The sequence below is a fragment of the Delphinus delphis genome, chromosome 2 (assembly GCF_949987515.2).
Source record: "Delphinus delphis chromosome 2, mDelDel1.2, whole genome shotgun sequence".
NCBI classification, from domain to species: Eukaryota; Metazoa; Chordata; class Mammalia; order Artiodactyla; family Delphinidae; genus Delphinus; species Delphinus delphis.
In genome coordinates, this window is record NC_082684.1 from 3063961 (window position 1) to 3084361 (window position 20401).

At 58.8% G+C, this 20401-nt stretch overlaps 2 protein-coding genes across 3 annotated transcripts in view; one reads left to right on the forward strand and one right to left on the reverse strand.

Moving 5' to 3' along the window:
* Window positions 1-3142, forward strand: part of CDC42BPB (CDC42 binding protein kinase beta) — a 114489-nt gene extending 111347 nt beyond the window's left edge. The window contains exon 37 of the mRNA XM_060003881.1: window positions 1767-3142. Coding sequence (XP_059859864.1) covers window positions 1767-1898 — 132 coding nt within the window. The 3' untranslated portion in view covers window positions 1899-3142. The remainder of the gene's footprint in view (window positions 1-1766) is intronic.
* A 1907-nt stretch (window positions 3143-5049) lies between these two features.
* Window positions 5050-14923, reverse strand: AMN (amnion associated transmembrane protein). 2 transcript variants are annotated; one of them, XM_060003882.1, is made up of 12 exons: window positions 14842-14923; window positions 13917-14035; window positions 13768-13812; window positions 7537-7624; window positions 7178-7395; window positions 6866-7003; window positions 6565-6673; window positions 6360-6442; window positions 5979-6156; window positions 5701-5890; window positions 5518-5611; window positions 5058-5447 (listed from the first exon to the last, which is right to left on the reverse strand). In XM_060003882.1, the coding sequence occupies exons 1-12, from the start codon at window positions 14882-14884 to the stop codon at window positions 5361-5363; spliced, it is 1392 nt and encodes a 463-aa protein (XP_059859865.1). In that variant the 5' UTR covers window positions 14885-14923; the 3' UTR covers window positions 5058-5360. The 2 variants fall into 2 exon arrangements, with proteins under 2 accessions (XP_059859866.1, XP_059859865.1); XM_060003883.1 differs by lacking the exon at window positions 5701-5890 and having other exon boundaries at window positions 5050-5447.
* Window positions 14924-20401: the final 5478 nt, after the last annotated feature.

Sequence of the window (20401 nt, forward strand, 5' to 3'; positions counted from 1 at the left end):
CTTATTGGCCATTTGTGTACCTTCTTTGGAGAAATGTCTATTCAAGTCTTTTGCCCATTTTTAAATTGGATTATTTGTCTTTTTGTTGTTGGGTTGTAAGAGATTTTTATATGATATGGATAGGGAATTCCCTGGGGGTCCAGTGGTTGGGACTTGGCATTTTCACTGCTGTGGCCCGGGTCCATCCCTGGTCTGGGAACTAAGATCCCATAAGTTGTGTGGTGTGGCACAGCCAAAAAAAAGGATACCAGACACTTATCAGATATGTGATTTGCAAATACTTTTTTCACGTTCTTTTGGGTTGTCTTTTCACAATTCTCTGTGTCTTTCAGTGTACAGAAGTTTCTAATTTTGGTGAAGTCCAGTTTTTCTGTTTTTTTCTTTTGTTGCTCGTGCTTTGGATGTTATACCTAAGAATCCATTGCCAAGTTCAAGGTTATGAAGATTTAGTCTGTTTTCTTCTTCAGAGTTTTATGGTTTTAGCTTTTGTTTAGGTCTTTTTTACATTTTGAGCTAGTTTTTGTGTGTGGTGTGAGGTAGGGGTCTAGTTTAATTCTTTTGCAGGTGAATATCCAGCACCATTTGTTCCTTCCCCCATTGAATGGTCTTGGCACCCTTGTTAAAAATCCGTTGACCACAGGTTTATAGATACACTTCTGGACTCAGCTCTATTGCATTGGTCTTTATATTAATACTACCACGCTGTATTTGATTACTGTTGCTTTGTAGTATGTTTTGAAGTTGTAAGTTTGGGAAGTGTGAGTCCTCCCACTTTCTCTTAATATTGTTTTCACTATTCTGAGTCCTTTGCAATTCTGTATGAATTTGAGGATTGGCTTTTCCATTTCTGCCCCTCCCCAAAAAAATCCGTTGGAATTTCAGTAAAGATTGCATTGAATCTGTAGGTTGATCATGTCGGGGAATATTGCCATCTTTACAGTAGTCTTCCAATCCATGAACATAGGGTGCCCTTCCGGTTATTTAGGTGGTCTTTCATTTCTTTCAGCGATGTTTTATAGTCTCAGTGTACAGATCTTTCACCTTCTTGGTTAAATTTATTCCTAGCTGTATTTTATCCTTTTGGATGCTATTGTAAATGGCATTGTTTTCTTAATTTCCTTTTCACAGTGTTTATTGCTGATGTCTAGAAACACAGCTGACTTTTGTGTGTTGATCTTGTACCCTGCAGCTTTACTGAGTTTGTTCTTTGTGGAGTTCTTTAGGATTTTCTGTCTGTACAGAGTCGTGTCAGCTGTGAAGAGAGGTGCTTTTACTTCTTCCTTTCCAGCTTGGATGCCATTTTTTCTGGCCCTGGCTGGAACTGGGAGCACAGTGTCGAATAGCAGCGGTGAAAGCAGCAGCCTGGTCTTTGTTCCTGCGCTGAGCGGGGAGCTTTGCCTCTCACCGCCAGGTGTGAAGTTAACTGTGGGCTGCTCACGGACACCCTTTGTCATGTTGAGAAAGGTCCTCTCTGTTCCTCATGCTTTTATCGTGAAAGGGCTTCACGTCTGTGACCTCTGACTGCTTGGTTGCCATGCTGTCTGGTTTCTTCACTGTGGAGTTACTCCTTTTTGGAATAGTTACTGAGTCATTTGTGGGGTTGGGCCTTGGTTTATGATCTCTCACCAGCAAGGACCACGTGACAAGCTTGCAGAGCGTGCTCTCATGACAAGAATGGAGCCAGCAGGGGCTACACCTGCCCAGGCAGCATCGCCTCCACAGGCCCAGGGCCATGGTTCTCACGCTGTCCCTCTTTGTCTTCACAGCCTGATTCGGATTCCACCAAACACTCGACTCCATCGAACAGCTCCAACCCCAGCGGCCCACCAAGCCCCAACTCCCCCCACAGGAGCCAGCTCCCCCTTGAAGGCCTGGAGCAGCCGTCCTGCGATGCCTGAAGCTGCCGGTCACCGCAGCGGGGCCGGGGGCCCAGGTGGCCTCCTGTCAGTGCCAAGACTGAGCTGACCCTCCAGTGTTGTCCAAGGAAATGTAGAATCGATTTGTAGATACGGAGATGAAGAAAATACTTTATTATAATAATGATTGGCTTTATGCCGCACCGAGGCGGTAGGCCAGGTCTGCTCATCTGCACAGCTGTTCCGTTTGCACACGAAGGACCGCCTGCGGCCCCTCCTGCCCAGAACCAGCTGAGGCAGTGCGGGGGGCCCGTGACGCCAGCCTCCTGCAGACCCCAGTGGCGCCGGGGGGCTCTGCAGGAAGCAGGCAGCTCGGGACGGCCTCGGTGCCGCGTCTGTTTCCTGTTCCCTGAAACTGTTTCCTAGGACCTTAGGAGAATAGTAGGAAGTTGTGTATCATTCCCAGTGTCCCTAGAGTTTTGAAGACAGAGGAAAGTGGAGCTTAGTTTGTGGCCTTTTTATTCATTTAGCCATTACATAGTCAGATGCAGAAGTCCTTCTGCCGACCTTGTAGCCATGGACAGAGGCCCATTCAAGTGAAGCCTGCCCTGTCCTGGTCCCTCATGTGTGTCAGTCCGTTTCTGGTCACAACCACGAAGTGTCACCCGTATCTACTACTGTGAAGTCAGCTGTGCTCCGTTTCCCGCTCGCTTCCACAGCTCTGCCTCCTGCTGTAAAACCAGTGAGTGTCGTGCAGCCGGGCCCCGAGGCCTGCGGGCCGAGAGGAGGCCAGAGCCCCGGGTAGCCCCGCGGCAGGTGCCAGGACCCCCGCCCCGCATGGAGCCCCGTGATCAGTGCCCTTCCGGATCGTGTAGACTCGCCGCCACACTCCACCCGGTGGGCCGGCTGCAGCGCCCGCGTGTACCTGCCTGCCTTCCCCGCGGCATTTGTGAGTATCAGGCAGCCTCCTGTCTCTGTAAAGGCTTGCGATTAACTTGCCCCGCTGGGCTTCTCCCTGTTCTCCCGCCGGTCGATGTTCTCGGTGGCAACGCTGTTGAAGACGTGCACTTACCTTGAGTCGGCACTGAGTGACCTGGGCACCGTGGCCTGCCTGTGCGTGTCACACGCCCAGCACCCGCCTGCCCGCCCCCTGGGCCTTCTGCTGGGGCTGGCACCTGCTGGGGGTTCTGGTTTTTACTTTTTTAATGTAAGTCTGAGTCTTTGTAATTATTGAATTGTGAGAACATTTTTGAACAATTTACCTGTCAATAAAGCAGAAGACGGCAGTTTTAAAGTTCTCAGTGGTTTGTCTGAATGTGACCACCTGTCACCCGGTGTCTGCCCTCCCCCCCCCCCCCCCCAGTAGCGCCCTGTGCTGGAAAGCACCGTCTTACCTGTGGAAGCCATTCTTGGTCATTTGCTCAGGCGGGGTCCACACTAAAGGTTCGTGTCCACGTGGCAGGAACCAGCCGCCAGAGCTGGGACCTCTTGCCTGCCAACGTCACGATGGGGGCCTCCTGGGGACACCCTGCACCATGGTAGGCAGGGTCAGGGGTGGGCCACTGGCTGGAGAGGGGGGCCGTCTGGCCAAGTGTCCGTGCCAGGACAGGCAGATGGGCATTCAGCCTGAGAGCAGCAGGTGCCCTCCAGGGCCAGGGCAGGGCGGGGCCGGCTGCTGCACCGGGGACCCCAGTGCTGGGAAAGGGCGATGTGCCCATGAGCCCACAAGGCAGAGCAACGCCCCAGGAGGGAAGCTGCGTGGGACAGACGCACGCACACGCTGGCCCTTCGGCAGCCCCGGGGGTAGGGTGGGGCAGACCACCCCCAGGAGGGGGAGCTCATGGGGAGGCTGGGCTGGATGGGTGGCCACACTGGGGGCTCTGGCTCCCAGGGCGGGGAGCAGCCTGCGGTGAGTTGGGTTTCATCGTTTGCTCTGACCCCCAGTAAGCTCTGGTAACGGCACCTGCCAAAGAGGGTGGTGCGAGGATACAGTAGAGCACAGACAGCAGCCGGGTGCCTGGCAGGTGATGCTCGGGGAGCGTCCTGGGCACCCTTGCGGCTCCGCCAGTCAGCACGGCCTGGGCTCCGCAGCCCAAACAGCCCCGCCGGCCGGCGGGGCCCCAGGCCCGTCTCACTGTGGGCCTCCATTCTCACAGCTGGGGAAGGAGCATGGCAAATTTTAGGAGCAGACACAATCCTCCCACCTGTCCCTGAAAGGAGACCACCCAAAGCACAGGCAGAGACAATTGACTGAAATCACAGCACCTGGAAAACTGAAAAGCGAGCATAGGCCAGTGGTGAGCGGCCACGCGGGCAGCCGGGGCCTCGGGGTCAGAGATGATGGGATTGGACATTGGCCCTCCCTCCGTCTGATGTCTGACCCACGTGAGGTGAGCACCTCTCACAGCTCTGAAACACGGGTGCTGAAGCATCAGTCGTTTTTTAAATGAAATATTAGCTATTGCAGCAGCTACACAGCACCGAGTAACAACATGGGTGAGCTTCACAGGCAGGATACTGACCACAGAGCACGGCTTCGCGACTGACGGAAACTAACTCACAAGCAAATTCACTGTTAGAGGCTCGCACGTGGTTACCCTTGGTGGGGGGGGGGAGCGAGGGGGGGATGTTTTCAGATGCTGCTTACACAGAAGTGTCCCTGACAGTTCAAGCTGGGCATCCGTCAGTACAACTTCTTTACACACACACACACACACGATTCACCGTCCCACTGCTGTCCCATCAAGCACCTACCAAGTGAGTGTCCTACTCAGAGCGGCTCAGTCCCGACACCCACCCTCCGGGTCAGAGCTGCCCTCAGAAGGGAGAGGGCGACGCCTGGCCCTGCAGCGATGGACACCAAACAGCCCCCACCCAGCAGGACGCACCTGCCAGCTCTCTGACACGCTCCACCACTGTGGCGGGCGGCTCTGCCCCTGCCCCCAGCAGAGGGAACAGATCTACTGTGTCCCTAGGACCGCTCCTCCGGGCAGCCCAGTCTGCCGGAAGTCCAGGTCCACCTGGCTGGCCCTGGGTCCGAGCAGCTTGGCATGAGGTAGGGAAGCACCTGGCAGCTCACTTATCCACCCTCCTTGGTGCCTCACTCGGATTTGCCTCTCCCCACCGCCCCCCTCCTGCTTCAGTCCCCTCCCTAGCCTTAGGGGCTTCTTCCATGGGCTCCTCCAGAACCGGGGCAGCCCCCTCCTAATTCTGGGTGGAACCTCGCAGGCCAGAAGCCTCGGACCGCCCCAGCCTACAGGTAGTACCCAGGACTGCCCTGGGCGGGTGGCCAGGCGCCAGCCGGCACAGGCTCTGAGGACCACCCCTCGCCATCCCACCAGGCAGGGGCAGAGGGGTGGCAACGCAGGAAGCAGTGTGTCCACGGCTGACTGCAGGTGCGGGAAAGCCCTTTATTGAGCAAGGACACCCTGTCCTTGGCCAGCAGAGGGTATCCCGCAGGGCCTGCGACGCCGGCGCGGGGGCGGGGGCAGGTTCCGCGGCCGCTCAGGCCTCGGCCTCGGCTTCGCCAAAGAGCGGATTAACGAAGTAGCTGCGGCTGGAGCTCCAGACGTCCAGCTGCGGGGCGGGGAGCTGCGGGAGAGCGGGGTCAGGGATCCGGCCGCGGGAATTCCCACACCCCCGCCCCCGGGCGTCCCCTCACCGCCTCCGCCGGGTCCGCCGCGTAGAACACAGGGTTGTGGAAGCCCACGGGCGCCCCAGCCAGCGCGGGGTCCGCCTCGTCGCGCCTCCTCCACCTGGAGGCAGGGACGCGCGTGAGCCCTGAGTGCCTGAGCGCCGCGTACCCGGGCGCCGAGGCCCCGCCCCGAGGCCCCGCCCCGCGTACCTGAGCCTCCCCGCGCGGCGCAGCAGCAGCGCCCCCGCCAGCAACGCCAGCAGTAATAGGAGCAGCGCGGCCGCCAGGCCGCCCGCCAGCCCCGCGCGCGGCCCCGGCGCGTTCAGCCCCGCCGCCGAGCCGCCCCCAACGGGCGCGCCCGACTCTCGAGCGGTCGCCGATAGGACCCCGAGGGCTTGGCCTGCAATGGAGGGCGCCGGCTCAGTCGGCCCCGAGCAGGGCGGGGCGGGGCAGAGGTGCGCGGCTGGGAACGGGGCGCCCGCGGTTACCGTGCTCCGCGATGTCCGCCAGGAGGGCCCGGGCTAGGCGCCCCGCGCCGCCGGTCTCGGGGCCGGTCTCCACCAGCACCACCTGGATCTCCGTGTCTGCCTTCGCGCCTGAGGCTTCGCGGAGCCGGGGCTGGCGCGGAACCTTGGACACGGCCATTTGCAGCCCCTGATACTGGGGCTGGAGAGGGGCACAGAGTTGGTCCGGGAACTCCGCCCCTCGGCCCTGCGGGAACGTTGTGGGCAGGGACAAACGGTGGACAGGCGGAGAGTGGACGCCTCAGTGAGGAGGCGGAGTGGGGCCCGGGGATTCCTGCGGAGAGGGTGGTCCCAGACCGGGGCTGCGGAAGGGCAGGGGCCCCGGTCGGGGCGCGGCCCCATTACCAGAGCCAGGAAGGCGTGCAGCAGCCGCGCCCGGTACCGCTGCAGGTCAAAGGCCGGGCCATGGGTCAGCGATACGATGGCTCCTGAAGAAGCAGGCAGGTGAGGGTCAGCACCGCGGATCCAGGCCCGACAGGGAAACTGAGGCTGGGGACGAGCTAGGGTGGCCAAGCCGTCCTAGCTAGCAGGGGCCGGGCGGGGCTCTCACCGCAGAGGTCGCAGCACTGCCCTTCGGGCCGGAGGGGGTCTCGGCAGGCAGCCTGGGGGCAGCGGCCACCCAGGGGCTGGAGCAGTGCTGCGCAGATCCACGGCTGCACCTGGAAGCGGAGAGGCGGCGGTCAGCGCGGAGACGGCGAGGAGCAGACCGCAGTGAGAGGGCCACGCGCCCGGGGAGGCGAGCGGGCCAGAGACGGCGGGGCGCGGCGGCCCCTGGCACAGTTCCGACCTCCGGCGCGGAGCCGGGCCCAGCTGTGCGGTGCCCCAGCCACCCCGCTGCGGGCCGCCCTCACCTCGGCGTGGCCGCAGACGCAGCCCGACTGGTCCGCGCAGGCCTCGGGGCCCACGCTCAGCGCGCCCGGCCCGTGGAAGCGCAGGCGGCCCGCGCGGGACGCCAGGAAAGCAGCCAGGTCCTCGTCGCGCGTGAACGTCTGCAGGTGGCCGGGTGACCACCGGAGCCAGCCCGAGGACGAGACAGAACCTGAATGCTCGGAAGCCACCGGGCTAACAGGGTGGGAGGCGCTCCGGGGAGCGGCACTGAGGGGCAAAGGCGCGGAGCTGAGACCCCAGCCCCCGCCCCGCCCCTCCCCGCGCGCCCGGCTCACCTGGCCCAGAGCCCGGACGCTGCGGACGCGCACCGTGCCGGCGCCCGGGCCGAGACCCACCCGGAAGGAGGCGTCGGACGGGAAGATGACGTCGTCGTGGCTGCAGGGCACGCGCTCGGCGTCCACGGAGAAGAGACCGTGCGCCGCGTCTCCGGAGCGCCACAGGCGCGGGTCGTGCCAGCAGAAGCGGTCGGGGTCGCGGAAGAGCGCAGGGCCGCCTGGGCGAGCGCGCGACCCTGAGCTCCGCCCAGAACGCGCCCTCCAACCCGGCCACGCTCCAACCCTGACGTCGCCGTCCGCTCCAGGCCCCACCCACGAACGCGCCCCCTCGAAGCCCTGCCCCTGGCCCGCCCCCTCACCTGTGCTACAGTCCAGGTGCGAGCCGATGTCCAGGGCGCTGAATCCAGCTCCTGAGGCCAGGACGAATTCCCCGTCCAGCGGCAAGAGCTGTAGGAAGCGCAGGCTGAGGCGGCGCCGCGCGGTGGACTGGGGCGTCAGAGGGTCCCACTCTGCGCCCACCCCCGGTCCCCCTGTCCCTGGGGAGAAGAATCTAGCCCACAGAGTGAGCAGGCGAGGTCAGGGCCTGGGGGCACCTCGCCCTGCCTGAAGGTCAGATAGGCCGCAGGGAGTAGGGCTGCAAGCCAAGGAGCAAGGAGCTAGCCTGAGACCTGGGAGTGACAGGTCCCAGGGGCAGGGTGACTCTTGTCAGGGCCATTGCCCTCCCCTGTCGCCCCTGAAAAACTACAGTCCAAGGGCTTGTAGGTTCCAGTAAGCCAAGCTGCTGGGGACTCTGGAGTCAGCCCTGAGCCTGTGAGGGAGGGGAGGGGCTACAGCTGGGGAAGCGGGTGCCAGAGGCAGCGGGGAGGGTAGTGGGGCCTTGGAGCCCCTTCAGCACAGAAGCCCAGGCCTCAGGTGTCAGAGGAAATAGGGCAGCGGGGAAGGCCAGGAGGAGGGCTGACTGGCCCTGCCCCCTCCACCCGCCGCTCCAAGCCCCAGGACCCCATCTTTTCTCCTTGCCCCCGCCAGGGTTGGGGTTGAAGGTGAGGGTTGGACCAGGGGAGCTGCCCAGTGCAGGGGTCACGGGGGTTCAACGTCTCAGGGCACATCCACCCAGGGCCCCGCCTGGCATCCCAGCTCGCTGGGTAGGGCCTGCTCTTCAGTCCCCCAAGCACTGGGCCTGACCAAGAAGCTGACACCGGGGAGATTCAAGGTCACAGGCCAACTACCTCCACAGCTGAGGGTGCAGCACTGTGACAGTAAGGCAAACCCACCTGCAGGCGCCAGGGACAAGCCATGGACAGATGGACACGATGCGCCTCAGGAGGGGGAGGCGGGTACTAGCGGTGTGAAGCATGAACAAGAGCTCGGTTTTCAAAAGAACCAGAGCGGGAGAGGTACATACTATATGATAAACGTTAATAGCGGAAAGACAGCAGGAAAGCGCTAAGCGGGAGAAGCCAGGAGAGACGGGAGCCCGCCCAACCGAAGCACCAACATTCAGATACAAGGGTGGGCGGGGGGAACATCTGAAAAACGATGAAGATGAATTTTCCATATTTGAAGAAAGCTGGGAGACCTCGAGTTGAAAGGTCTCATTGAATGCCACACAAGGAAAATCACAGAACACTATGTTCATGAATATCAAAGACGAAGAGAACATTCTAAAAGCAGCAGAGGGGAAGGACAGATCACCCAGGAAGGAGAAAATTCAGGAATCGGGTTTCTCAGCAACAACAATGCATGCACAGGACAGAACAGGCTGCCGGGAGACTTCTGGAGTCTGCAGCCACCTCTAGACACGCCCCTAGACACAGGCCTGTCCACCAGTGGGCAGGAACCAGCCCTGCACTCCAGATTAGTATGTTACATATATTAAAAGATAATAAAAATACCTTTAAGCCTAAAAGACTTCAGAATGATTGCCACACAAAGACCTGCCCTGAAAACGTGCTAGGAGAAAGTAAGAAGGAAAGAAATCCAGAAGCCTAGAAGAGATATGGGAAGTCGGGTGATGAAATACTGTGATGAAGCTTATTGTTGTCTCTTAATAAATGTTTAAATCTAGGACTAAAATGTGATGGGGGATGGGGAGACCACAAGGGCACGGACATACAGTAAAGAACTTCCTCGTTCGAGGGAAGATACAGGTATTGAAAAGATTAAGAAATCAGGACTGCCAAACTTGAAAACCTGAATGAAATATGCCAATTTCTAGAAAATTTTTAAATATTAAAATTGATGCAAGAAGCAATAGAGGGACTTCCCTGGTGGTCCAGGGGTAAAGAATCTGCTGTCCAATGCAGGGAATGTGGGTTCGATCCCTGGTCGGGGAACTAAGATCCCATATGCCACAGAGCAGCTAAGCCCGTGAGCCACAACTATTGAGTTCGCGTGCCTCAACAAGAAAGAGAAAACCCTCACGCCACAACTAGAGAGACGCCCACATGCTGCAGCGAGGAGCCCGCGTGCCGCAACTAGGACCCAACGCAGCCAAAACAATAAAGAAAAATATTTTTTTAAAAAAGAAGCAATAGAGAATTTGAATAGACAAGTAAGCATTAAAGGTTTGTTTGTTTGGCAACACCGTGTGGCATATGGGATCTTCGTTCCCTGACCGGGGATGAACCCACGAACCTGAGAACCCGCGCCCCCTGCTGCGGAAGCATGGAGTCTTAACCCCACTGGACTGCCAGGGAAGCCCCTAGAGAGTTTTTTTGTTTTTGTTTTCAAATTTTATTTATTTACTTATTTATTTATTTTTTGCTGCACTGGGTCTTTGTTGCTGTGCAGCGGGCTTTCTCTAGTTGCGAAGCTGGGGCTACTCTTTGTTGCGGTGCACGGGCTTCCCATCGCAGTGGCTTCTCGTTGCAGAGCATGGGCTCTAGGCGTGCAGGCTTCAGTAGTTGTGGCACACAGGCTCAGTAGTTGTGGCTCGCGGGCTCTAAAACGCAGGCTCAGTAGTTGTGGTGCATGGGCTTAGTTGCTCCACGGCATGTGGGATCTTCCCAAACCAGGGCTCGAACCCGTGTCCCCTACACTGGCAGGCGGATTCTTAACCACTGTGCCACCAGGGTAGTCCAAAGAGTTTTAAATGTTAGTCAGAGACCTCCTGTTCCCTAAATTCCCAGACGAAGTGTTTTTTATAGGTGAGGTATACTAAACCCTCAAGGAAAATTTAACTTCTTACAGGAAGTTGTTCTGGAAAACAGAAAAAGAGTGAAAATTGCCAGCCCATTTTCTGGGGCCAGTGTAAGTGCGATTCCAAAGCCAAATGAAGGACAATACAAAGGAAGAAAGATTATAGGCTCAGTTGAGTTATAAACGCAAATGCAAAATCCTAAATAAAATATTAGCTGACTGGATCCAATAATGTATTTTAAAAATACATGGTGATCATAGGGTTCATGTCCCAAGAATGCAGGAAGGAAAGGATAGGGAATGCTCCCATCACGACTTCCCTGCAGTATGTACGATGGTGTCCCAGCAGATGGTAGTGGAGAGTCTTGTGCCAGCAAAATCAGTATGACAGAAGTCAAGTGTCTTGAAGAAGCGGCGCACTTTGACCTGCACCTGAAGGAAGGTACCAGGAGGACATCAGTCTTACCAGGACGGTTCAACCTCAGAAAAGCTCACTAACAGGCTAAAGGAGGCAGGGGGAAATTACATCTCAAGGGATGTAGGGAAAAAAGAAAACTGAAAAGTTCAACAACATATTTATGATTTTTTTAAAGCTTCTAGCAAACTAGAAATAGATTAGAATTTCCACAGTTAAAGTTTATGTACAAAACCCTACAAACATTCATTTAAACCCCACAGTTTATCTCAAATGTGAGTTTGGGACTGCTTGGCAGCATTGTATTGTTTCTTATTCAGAACCACTGATGAGGCTTTATTTTTAAACATACTTGTCTTCTGACAGAAAGGACTGTACATCATATTGTTTCTTCCTTTCCAAAATTAGTCTTCTGTCTTTGTGACAAAAAACATACTCTGATTATTGCTATAAAGATGGAGGAGAAGGTCTAATACTACTTAGCCTTAAGTGTTTCTGGCATTGTTCAAATGTATTTTCTGTAAACAGAAACCTATTTGGAATGTTTTCCAATTGCTACGAAGAGTAGCCCCCCCTCGCCGCAACTAGAGAAAGCCCGTGCGCAGGAACGAAGACCACACTCAGCCAAAAATAAATACATAAATACGTAAATTTATATGTATATTCAAATAAGGAGTTAGGACTGGAAGAGAAGAGGAACAACGGTTGTTGTTTACAAAGATAACCAAATAGAAAATATAATTCTTAAAAACAGGGCACCATTCACAATAGAAACCAAACTATAAAGTATTTATAAATTAACCAATACTACACAAAACCTCATGTGGACCGTTTTAAGACTCTAGTAAAGAGTTTTATGACCAACGATCTGAAATATCTGGAGAGAAAATCCACGCTCTTGAATGGATGACTTGCTTGTATAAAGGTATCATTCATTCCCAATCAAATTCCAGGGTTTTGGTGGTGGTGCTGTTGTTACCTGATAAACCTACACTATAATCTCTCTGCAACAATCAGATCCACAAAGAACTAGTCAACCTCGTAACGGGGGTGAAGAAGGCAAGTTACCCAGTGGGATATTAAGACAACTCGCAGAGCCTCAGAGCGGGGACAGTGCAGTGCCGGCAGGAGAACGGGCAAAAAGATCAAAGGAACTGCAGGGAAAGCTCAGAGGCAGCCCTCACTGGGCAGCTGACGAACGGTGACCGCAGAGCCACAAAGCCAGGGGCAAGGTTGCTGGTTTGGAGGAGGACATTCACTGGAAACTGGGCTCATTCCAAGGAGGAAAAAATACGCCTGGTTCCCTAGCTAGTGCCCCACTCAGCCACGCGCCCCTGATGGCAAAGCTCTGACTTAATAGACAGAATATATAGTTGATTATGGTTGTGACTGAGAAGCAGGAAGAAGATGCTTAAACAAAACACCAAAAACACAGTTATAAGGCAACAGATTTTGCAGTCGACAGATTAATAATGGGGGTTTCTGATCAGCAAAGGGAAACGCAGGCAAAGTCCACAGTGAGAAGACACTTGCAGTATCTCAACAATCATTAATGGGTAGAATATAGGAGATTTCCCCCAAAACAAGAACCTGGGCTAAGGGTAGAAATGGGAGGGGAGAAGGGTTCAGGAAGAGAAAAATCCCAGGGAGAGAAGTTCCAAACCGAGAGAAATGCAAATGAAATCACTGACAGTCGTTGTGCCTGTTACTAGGGCGACATCTCAGCAGCCGACAAAGCTGGGACCCGCGTGCAGAGGGGGTGGGAGGGGCCTCAGGCAGCGCTGGGTCCGTTCGGCCCCCTGTCCCTGGGCCCCTGGTCATTTCCCACCCGGGTCCTCCGGGAGCTGACCCCGCGGAGCGGAGGAGAGGCAGGGGAGGTGGGGGAGAGGCCCACGGGGCCGTGCGCAGGGGTACAGGCGCGCGGAAGCCTCTGGCCGGGGGGAGGGCTCGCGTTTGGGCGGCGGGGCGTGGGAAGGAAGGGGCAGATGGAGGGACCCGATAAACGAGTGAACAATGAATGAACGAATGTTGTGTCTTTTAGGATCCCCAAGCTCTTCCAAAGGAGACCATCAAAGTAACGAAGTCAGCCAGGAGGAGCCCCCAGGTCCCGGCACCCTCCCCCGCAGCTGAGTCCTCTGCCCGCGGGTTCCGGCTCGCTCCACGCCGCTGCCTGGTTGCCGTGGTTACCAGGACTGCGGAGGCGGGTCCCCTCGGTGCAGCTGCTGCGCCCCTACCTCCCTGGCTCTGCTGTCACCTCCTCCTCATCACTGCTCCCTCCGCACCTTAGTCTTTGCGTTGGACAAATGTGGGAAAGACATCCCGACCCCGGATCTGCGGGGACGGGGATATCCTGCTCTCTGCCCCCTTCCCAGGCTGCAGGTGAGGGCGGGGCTCCACTGAGCCCACAGCCCTGCCCCACTTGGCGCCAGGCTCCCAGAATTAATGCCGCTTTTGAAAACCATCAATTAACCGAGCTGCCTCCAAGTGGAAATAAGGGGTCACCAGATCCTGCATCTGGGCAAGAGATTGAGTCCCAGGCCTGGGCCCCCGGACTGCCCCTATTCACCCACAGAGTCCAGCGGCCTCCGGGTGAGGGGACCCCCACCCTGGAACTCACACTGTGAAGCAGTTTGAGAAAAAGGTCCCCTCGAATTCTGCTGGTGGAGTTTGAGGCACCAGGACAGGGAAAGGCTTTGGTGGGGCGGGGAGCGGGGGCTTTCCCAAAGCAAACCTTGGAGAAGACAGACTACAGGAGGGCAGGGGCCAGAGGCAGAGGGCAGTGGGGATAAGAGGCGCCCTCCACACCCCCCAACAAGGCTGGGGCATAGCCTGGCTGAGACTGTAGGACCGGCGTCCCCCGCTCCCATGTGGGTCCCGGGCCTTCCCGAAGCCCCTCCAGAGGCTGACGGCCAGTGGACTGCGGGGTCCCCCACGCGAGTGCAGGCCGGTCAGGAGGCAAGAAAGGGGCATGGAATTGACCCCGGCGGGACCCACCAACCCCCCACCGACCTGGGCCCCATTTGCCACCCGGACTCACCATGTCCGAGATGCTGTGACTTTCTCGCACCAGGACTGACACCATCTGCAGGCAGAAGCGGCATCAGCGAGCACACCCCACCCTTGGGCTCCCAGCGGGCCCGGACCACGCTGGTCCCCACCCCGGCCCCAGCAGTGGGGGCCAGGCACCTTGTCCGCGGGGAACTCGACGGCGGCGCCCGCGCACGGGGTCCGGTTCTGGCTCCAGTTGGCGGCGGCGTCGAAGTCGGTGTTGGGGACCCAGAATTTGTAGGCGGCCCGCGTCAGCGCTGGGGAGGGGTCGACTGAGTGCTCCCGGGCCGGCGGCATCCGGGGTTCGCGCCCAGACGCCCCAGTGGCCCAGGGAGGACGACCTCGCCCAGACAGGCCCTCGCCACTCCCGCTCCCGGCGTCGGACCAGACACTGCAGGAGCCTGGCCACAACGCTCCCTGACGAACTCCTACGGGATCTGCAGAGCCCGCTCAAACGTGCCCTCCTCCGGGACGCCCGCCAAGATCGCCTCCTAGCCCGCCCCCAGTTCGCCCCGCGCTGGAGCCAAGGACCGGGCCAGGCAAGGATGGCGACGACCAAGGGACGGAGGCGAATGGGGCAGCAGAGGCCTCTGCCACGTAGAAGGGGCTGGGGGGGGCCGCAAGACCCGTCCAGACGGGCTCTGAACTGGAGCTGCGTCCTGAGGGGGCCGCGAGGGGCTTAAGAGAGGGGAACAGGGACGGGGCTGAAGTTTCTAAAGTTCCCGGGGGTTGGGGGCCGGCCCCGAGGACACGCGCCGGTCTGGGCGCGACGGGGAGGGTCCGCGGCGCCCTCGGGGCCGGGAGGACGTAGGCCGGCGACGGAGCTTCGGGAGGGGACCGGGGCGGTGCCCAAGTCGAAGGCGGACAAGCGCCCGAGGGCAGGCGCGGTCCGGGCGCAGGTCTGGCCCGGGCTCCTCGCCTCCCGCACCGCCCGGCGGGCGCTGAGCGCGGAGGGATCTGGAGGCCCGGCCGGGTTTCGCAGCCCCTCAAGCTCTCGCCGCCCGCCCCTCGGGGGCCCTTGGCCTCCAAGTGTGTCGCGTCCCCCCCTCCACCCACCCCTTACCGGAGAGCTGCAGCCACAGCAGGACCCGGCCCGGCGCGCCCATCTCGCCCGGGCTTCCGCGTCTCGGACCCGGAGACTTTGCCCCGCGGGGCCCACGTGACCGGGCGGGGAGGGGCGGGGGCGGCCGGGGAAGGTTACACATTTACCTCCAGACCCGCCTGCAGCGACCCTTAGGCCCCTCGGAGGCGCCGGCCCCGCCCCCCTCCCTCCCACACACTCAGCCCTACAGGACCTGAGGACCTTGGGCGCTTGTCGGACCGACTTGCCCAAAATAACGGGTGTGTTGGGGGCGGTGGGTAAACAACCTCTGCTCCCACACCCCCTCTGCCCCAGATGCAGCTGGAGCTGCACCCAGTCTGCCCACCTAGTGGGGCTGGGTGTCCACTCTCCGAAGCAGGCCCTCCTGCCTCCTGGGCTGGATGGACCGTGGATGGTGGCAGGTAGATGGTGCCTGGCGTCTCGCGTATGGAGGAATGGTGAGCGGGTGACAGCGGGTGCATGGTGAGTGGTGGAGCGTATCTGTGCTGGTTCGTGGATGGATGAGGATTGGATGGATGGGAAATGGTGAGTGAATAAACAAATGGACAGTAAATGAGTGACAGTGGATGGAAAATGAGTAGTGCGTGATCAACGCGTGTTGGATGGTAGATGGATGCATGGATGGCGAGATAAGGGATGGTGGATGGATAGAGGATCGATGGTTGATGGTGAGTAGACAGATGATGGGTGGCAGGTAAATGTAGGTAGTTGTTAGTGGGTGGTGGATGGATAAATGGATGTGATCACAGATGGTGGATTGATGGATAGAGGAGAGTAGATTGTGGAAAGATGGGCAATGGATGGTAGCTGGTAGTTGGATGAAGAAGAATAGTGTAAAGGGTGGAAGATGGAATGGTGACTGGATAAATGGATGGTTGGTGGGTGAAAGATAAATTGTGGATGTTAAATGGTCTATGGGTGGATGGCTTGTTGAGATGGATGGTGGGTGAAAAAAGGTTGTGGATTTTGGATGGAATGGCTGGAAATGGGTGGTAAATGAGCTGAATGGTGGATGAATGGATTAATGGTGGATAAATGAACGGCAAATGGGATTCAGATGAATTGTGAATGGATGGTCGGTAGAGGGGTGGTGGACGGATGGATGAGAGTAGAGATGATGACTGGATAAAATGGATGGGTGGATGGACAGGTGGATAGACTGAATGAGTACAGGATGGGTGAATGGAGGACGGGGGATGCTGGAGGGATGAGTTGGGGGTAGATGGCCGTGTTTAACTGGCGAGGTGGGTGCTTGGCTCTCTGTATGATGCACATAGGGATGGATGGTGGTGAGTGGATGGAGGATGGATTTGTTAGGGATGGGACGTAAAGAGTGAGTGCGAGGTCAGATAGATTGGGCTTGGTAACCTGGATGGTTATGGGTGGTGGGGTGATGGTGAACTGATTCTTAGGGGATGGGCTGTGAATCAATGGTGAGATGACTGGGGTGATTGGTGGATGGTGGGAGACCAACAGATGACGCCTTGTCAGTTATGGTTGCTGGAAGGGAGAGGAATGGTGGGTGGGCCATTGGGTTCAGGATGCCTTGGGTTGATGAGTAAATACAGAAGGATGGATGGAGGGGTAGATGATGGAGGTGGATGTATAGATGGAGGGCTGTGGGTGAAGGGGAACTACTCAGCACCTTCTTCCCTCCCTCCAGCTCACCTGCCCTCTCCTGCACCCCCACCTACCTCTCACCTGCACACCTCCTGTCATGAGCACTCTTCTCTCTGACTGGATCTTTGCTTCTCCCCAACACAAGATATTTCATCCAAGGAGGAAATCCAAGGGGCCCACCGCTGGGAGCACTCAAAGCACTTTATGCCGTGGGTAGGGACAGAGACTTCTCTGACTAGGAAGGAGGGAGTGAGCACACCAGCTTGTCCCACCCTTTCTCTTGGGTGGGATCGGGGCACCTGCTCTCAGTAGCTCAGCGGTGCCAGATCTGTGTGGAGGGGTTGGCTCCCAGCCCAGCCTGGGATGGGGAAGGCGGGTCTGCATGGTCCTGAATTTGGCTTTGGCCACCGGTAGGGCTGACAGGAAGCTCCATCCTCCATAGCAGTCAAGGAAGGCTTCCTGGAAGAGGTGGTGTTAAAGCTGAGACTGGAAGGATGAGGTCACAGCTGCAGCTACAGGTTGGGTTGAAAGTGGCAGAACAGGAGGAGCCGGGGCTTGTCGGCTGTGGGGTATCGGTGTCCATTGCTGAAAGGGGTATCCTTGAGCAGAGGCTGGAGGTGGGTCCAGTTATCAGAGGGTGGCCCAAAGAGGCATCCACACCGAGGCAGGAGGCAGGCACCAGCCGTGGCCCAGAGCTGCCAAAGGGTCCCTGGAATGACTCAGAAGCAAAGACATGAGGTAAGGAATGGCTGGACTGAGATGCAGCCCTAACCCTAACCCTAACCTGCACTCACAGAAGGCCTGCAACTGCACGCACAGGTGCCCGGACACGCAGGTACATATACGTGCACACTCTTTCCAGCTGGTCAGGACCCAGTGGGAAGTAGGAGAAAATGCAAGTCTCAAAGAGAATTTCTTCCAGTAACTAGGAAATCCACGCAGCAGCTGCTTTAGGCAAGGTTGGATCCAGGGGCTTGGGCTGTCTGGTCTCTCAGTCTCTGTGTCTGTCTGTCTGGCTCTGTCTTGACTTGACTGCCCTCTGTGGTCAGCCTTCTTCTGGGAGACCTGGACCTGCTACCTCCCCAACTAGGTCACTGTGCAGAGTCTCAGTGAGGTTCCTGTTTCCAACTGAGCACCAACCCTGTGGGCCGGAGTTGCTGTGCTCCAATTGGCCACTGCAGCCTTCCTTTGGTTGAGGTCAGTGTGAGTGAGTCCTGCAGCCCCGGGGGTGCGGGTGGTCCCCACCCTGCCTGCAGCCATGGTCCCTAGTCAGACCCCCCCATCCTCACAAGTCTGTGAGGACAGAGCCGTGCCCCCCCAGGCCAATTCCCCAGCTCCTTCTCCCGCACTTTTGTCACTGGCTGGCTGTGTGACCTTGGGCAGGTTCCTATACCTCTCTGGGCCTCAATGTCGCTCTGGAGGAACTGAAGCTCCAGTACACACGGTTTTGTTCCTGGACACCAGGAGGAGAGGTGGGGGTGGGAGGAGGATAGAGGGCAGCCCCCCTCAGAAGGGCTTCCCTTTACTCAGGTCTCTGCACATGGTCACCTCCCCAGAGAGGCCACCTTGGCCACAAACACCCCACTGTCAGCATCTGCCACCACGTGCCCCGTGGGGCCCACAGGGCTCTGCTCACCGTCCTCATGTGCTGCCTGCAACACAGGAGATGCTCCAGAAATATTCATGAGGGGAAGGGCTGGCTGGCCGGTCACCTCCCAGGCCCTGCCGCCCCACAACCTACCAGCTCAGGGGCTCTGACCCCTGGAAAACTCCCCGCCCTCGGGCCTGTGGCCTCCTTGCAGCCTCCGGATTTCTCTTTGGGCCTTTTGTTCATCCACACGCTTGGCACCAGTCCTGCAGCGGGGCTGGGAGTGCAGCCTCCTGGGTTTGCCAGTGGACGGGGAGACGGATGATGGACTGGTCAGTGCTCTGAGGAAGCACGGATCAACCGGGGAGGGCCGGAATGTGCGTGAGGCTGTGCAGGAGCCCTCAGGCAAGGTGGCCAGGGCAGGCCTCTGTGAGGAGGGGACATGCCAGCTGAGACCTGGGAGCAAGCAGCTGGTGCAAAGGCCCTGAGGCTCCAAGGAAGGCGAGAAGAGCACAGCAGGAGGTGAGGCCAGGGCAGTGTTGGGGGCTGGGTCTGATGTACACGAGGGAGGTGTGAACGGGGGTCTCCGGCTGGCTTGGAAGGGGCTGAGCTGGCCACCTGTCCACCAGGGGAGCACAGGTGGGGCAGCTCTGTTGTCCAGCAGTGGGGCGCCAGGCTCGGATGCAGGCTGTCCCGGGTGTGGATGCAGGGCAAGGCCACACGATTCACTTAACCTGGTTCGTCCCTCACCTGCAACCCTCACCTGCAAAGCCGGGTGGCAGTGCCCACCTCACAGGGCACCAGGAGATGCTCAGCCCCGGACACTCCATCTCTTTTCTGTCTGCGGACGCTGGGAAAAGGAGGACATCGGGGGAGACTGACCTGGGAGCTGCCCCCGGCACGTCACTAAGCCCCCACCTTGGGGAGGGGTCCCGCAAGGGTCCAGCCCAGGCCTGCGCTGTCCTGCCTGCCCCCCCTGCCCCCTCTCCCGGTGTCGGGGGGACTCGTCACCGCCCCACAGCCTTTGTTTGGGGGGAAGTTTGTCGGGAACTTCGCAGGCCTCTGGGCCCAGAGGAGCCACAGCTGGAGGTCAGAGACCTCCCGACCCCTCTCCCCTGCCCTGGGATCGGCTGGGCGAGGACAAATGAGTGGACGAGACGGGACACACAGGGCCGAGTCTGAGGGCCGCCACAAGGGGAGCGGACCCACGGAGGCTGCGTCAACTAGGTGTCCGCGCCCCAGACTCGGCAGGCGTTGGGAGAAGGGGGAGCCTCTGGAGCTCAGGGCCACGGCCACCGCGTGGTCCCTGACTCCCGGGGTGCCTGTTTGTGGCTGGAGACCTCTCAGCTGAATGACCAGAGGCCAAGTCCAGGGCCGGCCCGCCCTGCCCAGCAGGCCGAGGTCACCTCAAGGTGCTCTGTCCAGGTGTGTCGGCACCACTGGCTGAGCACATGTTCCCCCCACCCCAGGGCACCTTCCACCCGGCCTCACGCGAGCAGAGGCGCTGCTATCCCCATTTTACCCACAAGGAAACAGAGAGGTGCTCGGCGCAGGGGGTGGGGGGGCTCTGCCTGCAGCCCTGCATCCCCCCAACTCCAGGGCCAGCCTTCTGGTCCTCAGATTCCAGCCCACCCCCCGGGGCCTGGCAGGGGCAATGGCTGCCTGGGCCTCTGGGGTCTGGCCTCCGCCCTCCGAGGCCTCCCTTGGGGTCCAAGGGTCACCTGGGAGCAAGGCCGGGGCCCGGAGCTTGGTTCACTCAAAGTCTCTGACTTCTGATCTTGTGGCCGGGCTCAGGACGCCTCCTCCAAGCAGCCGGAGCTCTGCAGGGACACACGTCCTGGGCCTCTGCGGGGTCAGCGTTGGCGCCGCTTCCCCTGGGGTGTGGGGGTGGGGGGTTAAGAGGCCGCCGACGCCGATTTCGATCCCACAGCTGGAAACGACCCCGTGAGGTCCCAGCGGTCCCCAAACAGGCCGGCCACACTCGAGACAGCAAAGCGCAGGGTGGCTCCGGGGCCGCGCCCCCTCCTCTCCAGGCCTCGCTCTTCTTACTTAAAACAGACCCTGCAGAGCACGGGCGTCCGGGGCACGTGCGGGGGGCCGGGGCTCCGGGCACACTTCTCGGGACGGCTCGGTCCCGGGAGCATGGCAGCGTTTCTGCCCCGGCTGCTGAGGGGACAGCGGCAGCGAGTCCCCAGCTTCCCGCTAGTCCCTCTTCATCGCAGGGCTCAGAACAGGCAGCCCACCCCGCGTCCGGGGCTGAGGGAGGCGGCGAGGGTCCCTCCGCAGGCGGGGACCGGGCCGCACCCGGGCCGA

What these genes read in the sequence shown, in the direction of transcription:
- AMN (XM_060003882.1), bottom strand. Translation starts at nt 14,884, where the DNA reads ATGGGCGCGCCGGGCCGGGTCCTGCTGTGGCTGCAGCTCTCCG. An exon ending in GCTGTGGCTGCAGCTCTCCG is followed by an intron (nt 14,036 to 14,841) that starts GTAAGGGGTGGG and finishes ACCCCTCCCCAG; the next exon opens with CGCTGACGCGGGCCGCCTAC. An exon ending in GGCGGACATCGCGGAGCACG is followed by an intron (nt 5,891 to 5,978) that starts GTAACCGCGGGC and finishes CCTCCATTGCAG; the next exon opens with GCCAAGCCCTCGGGGTCCTA.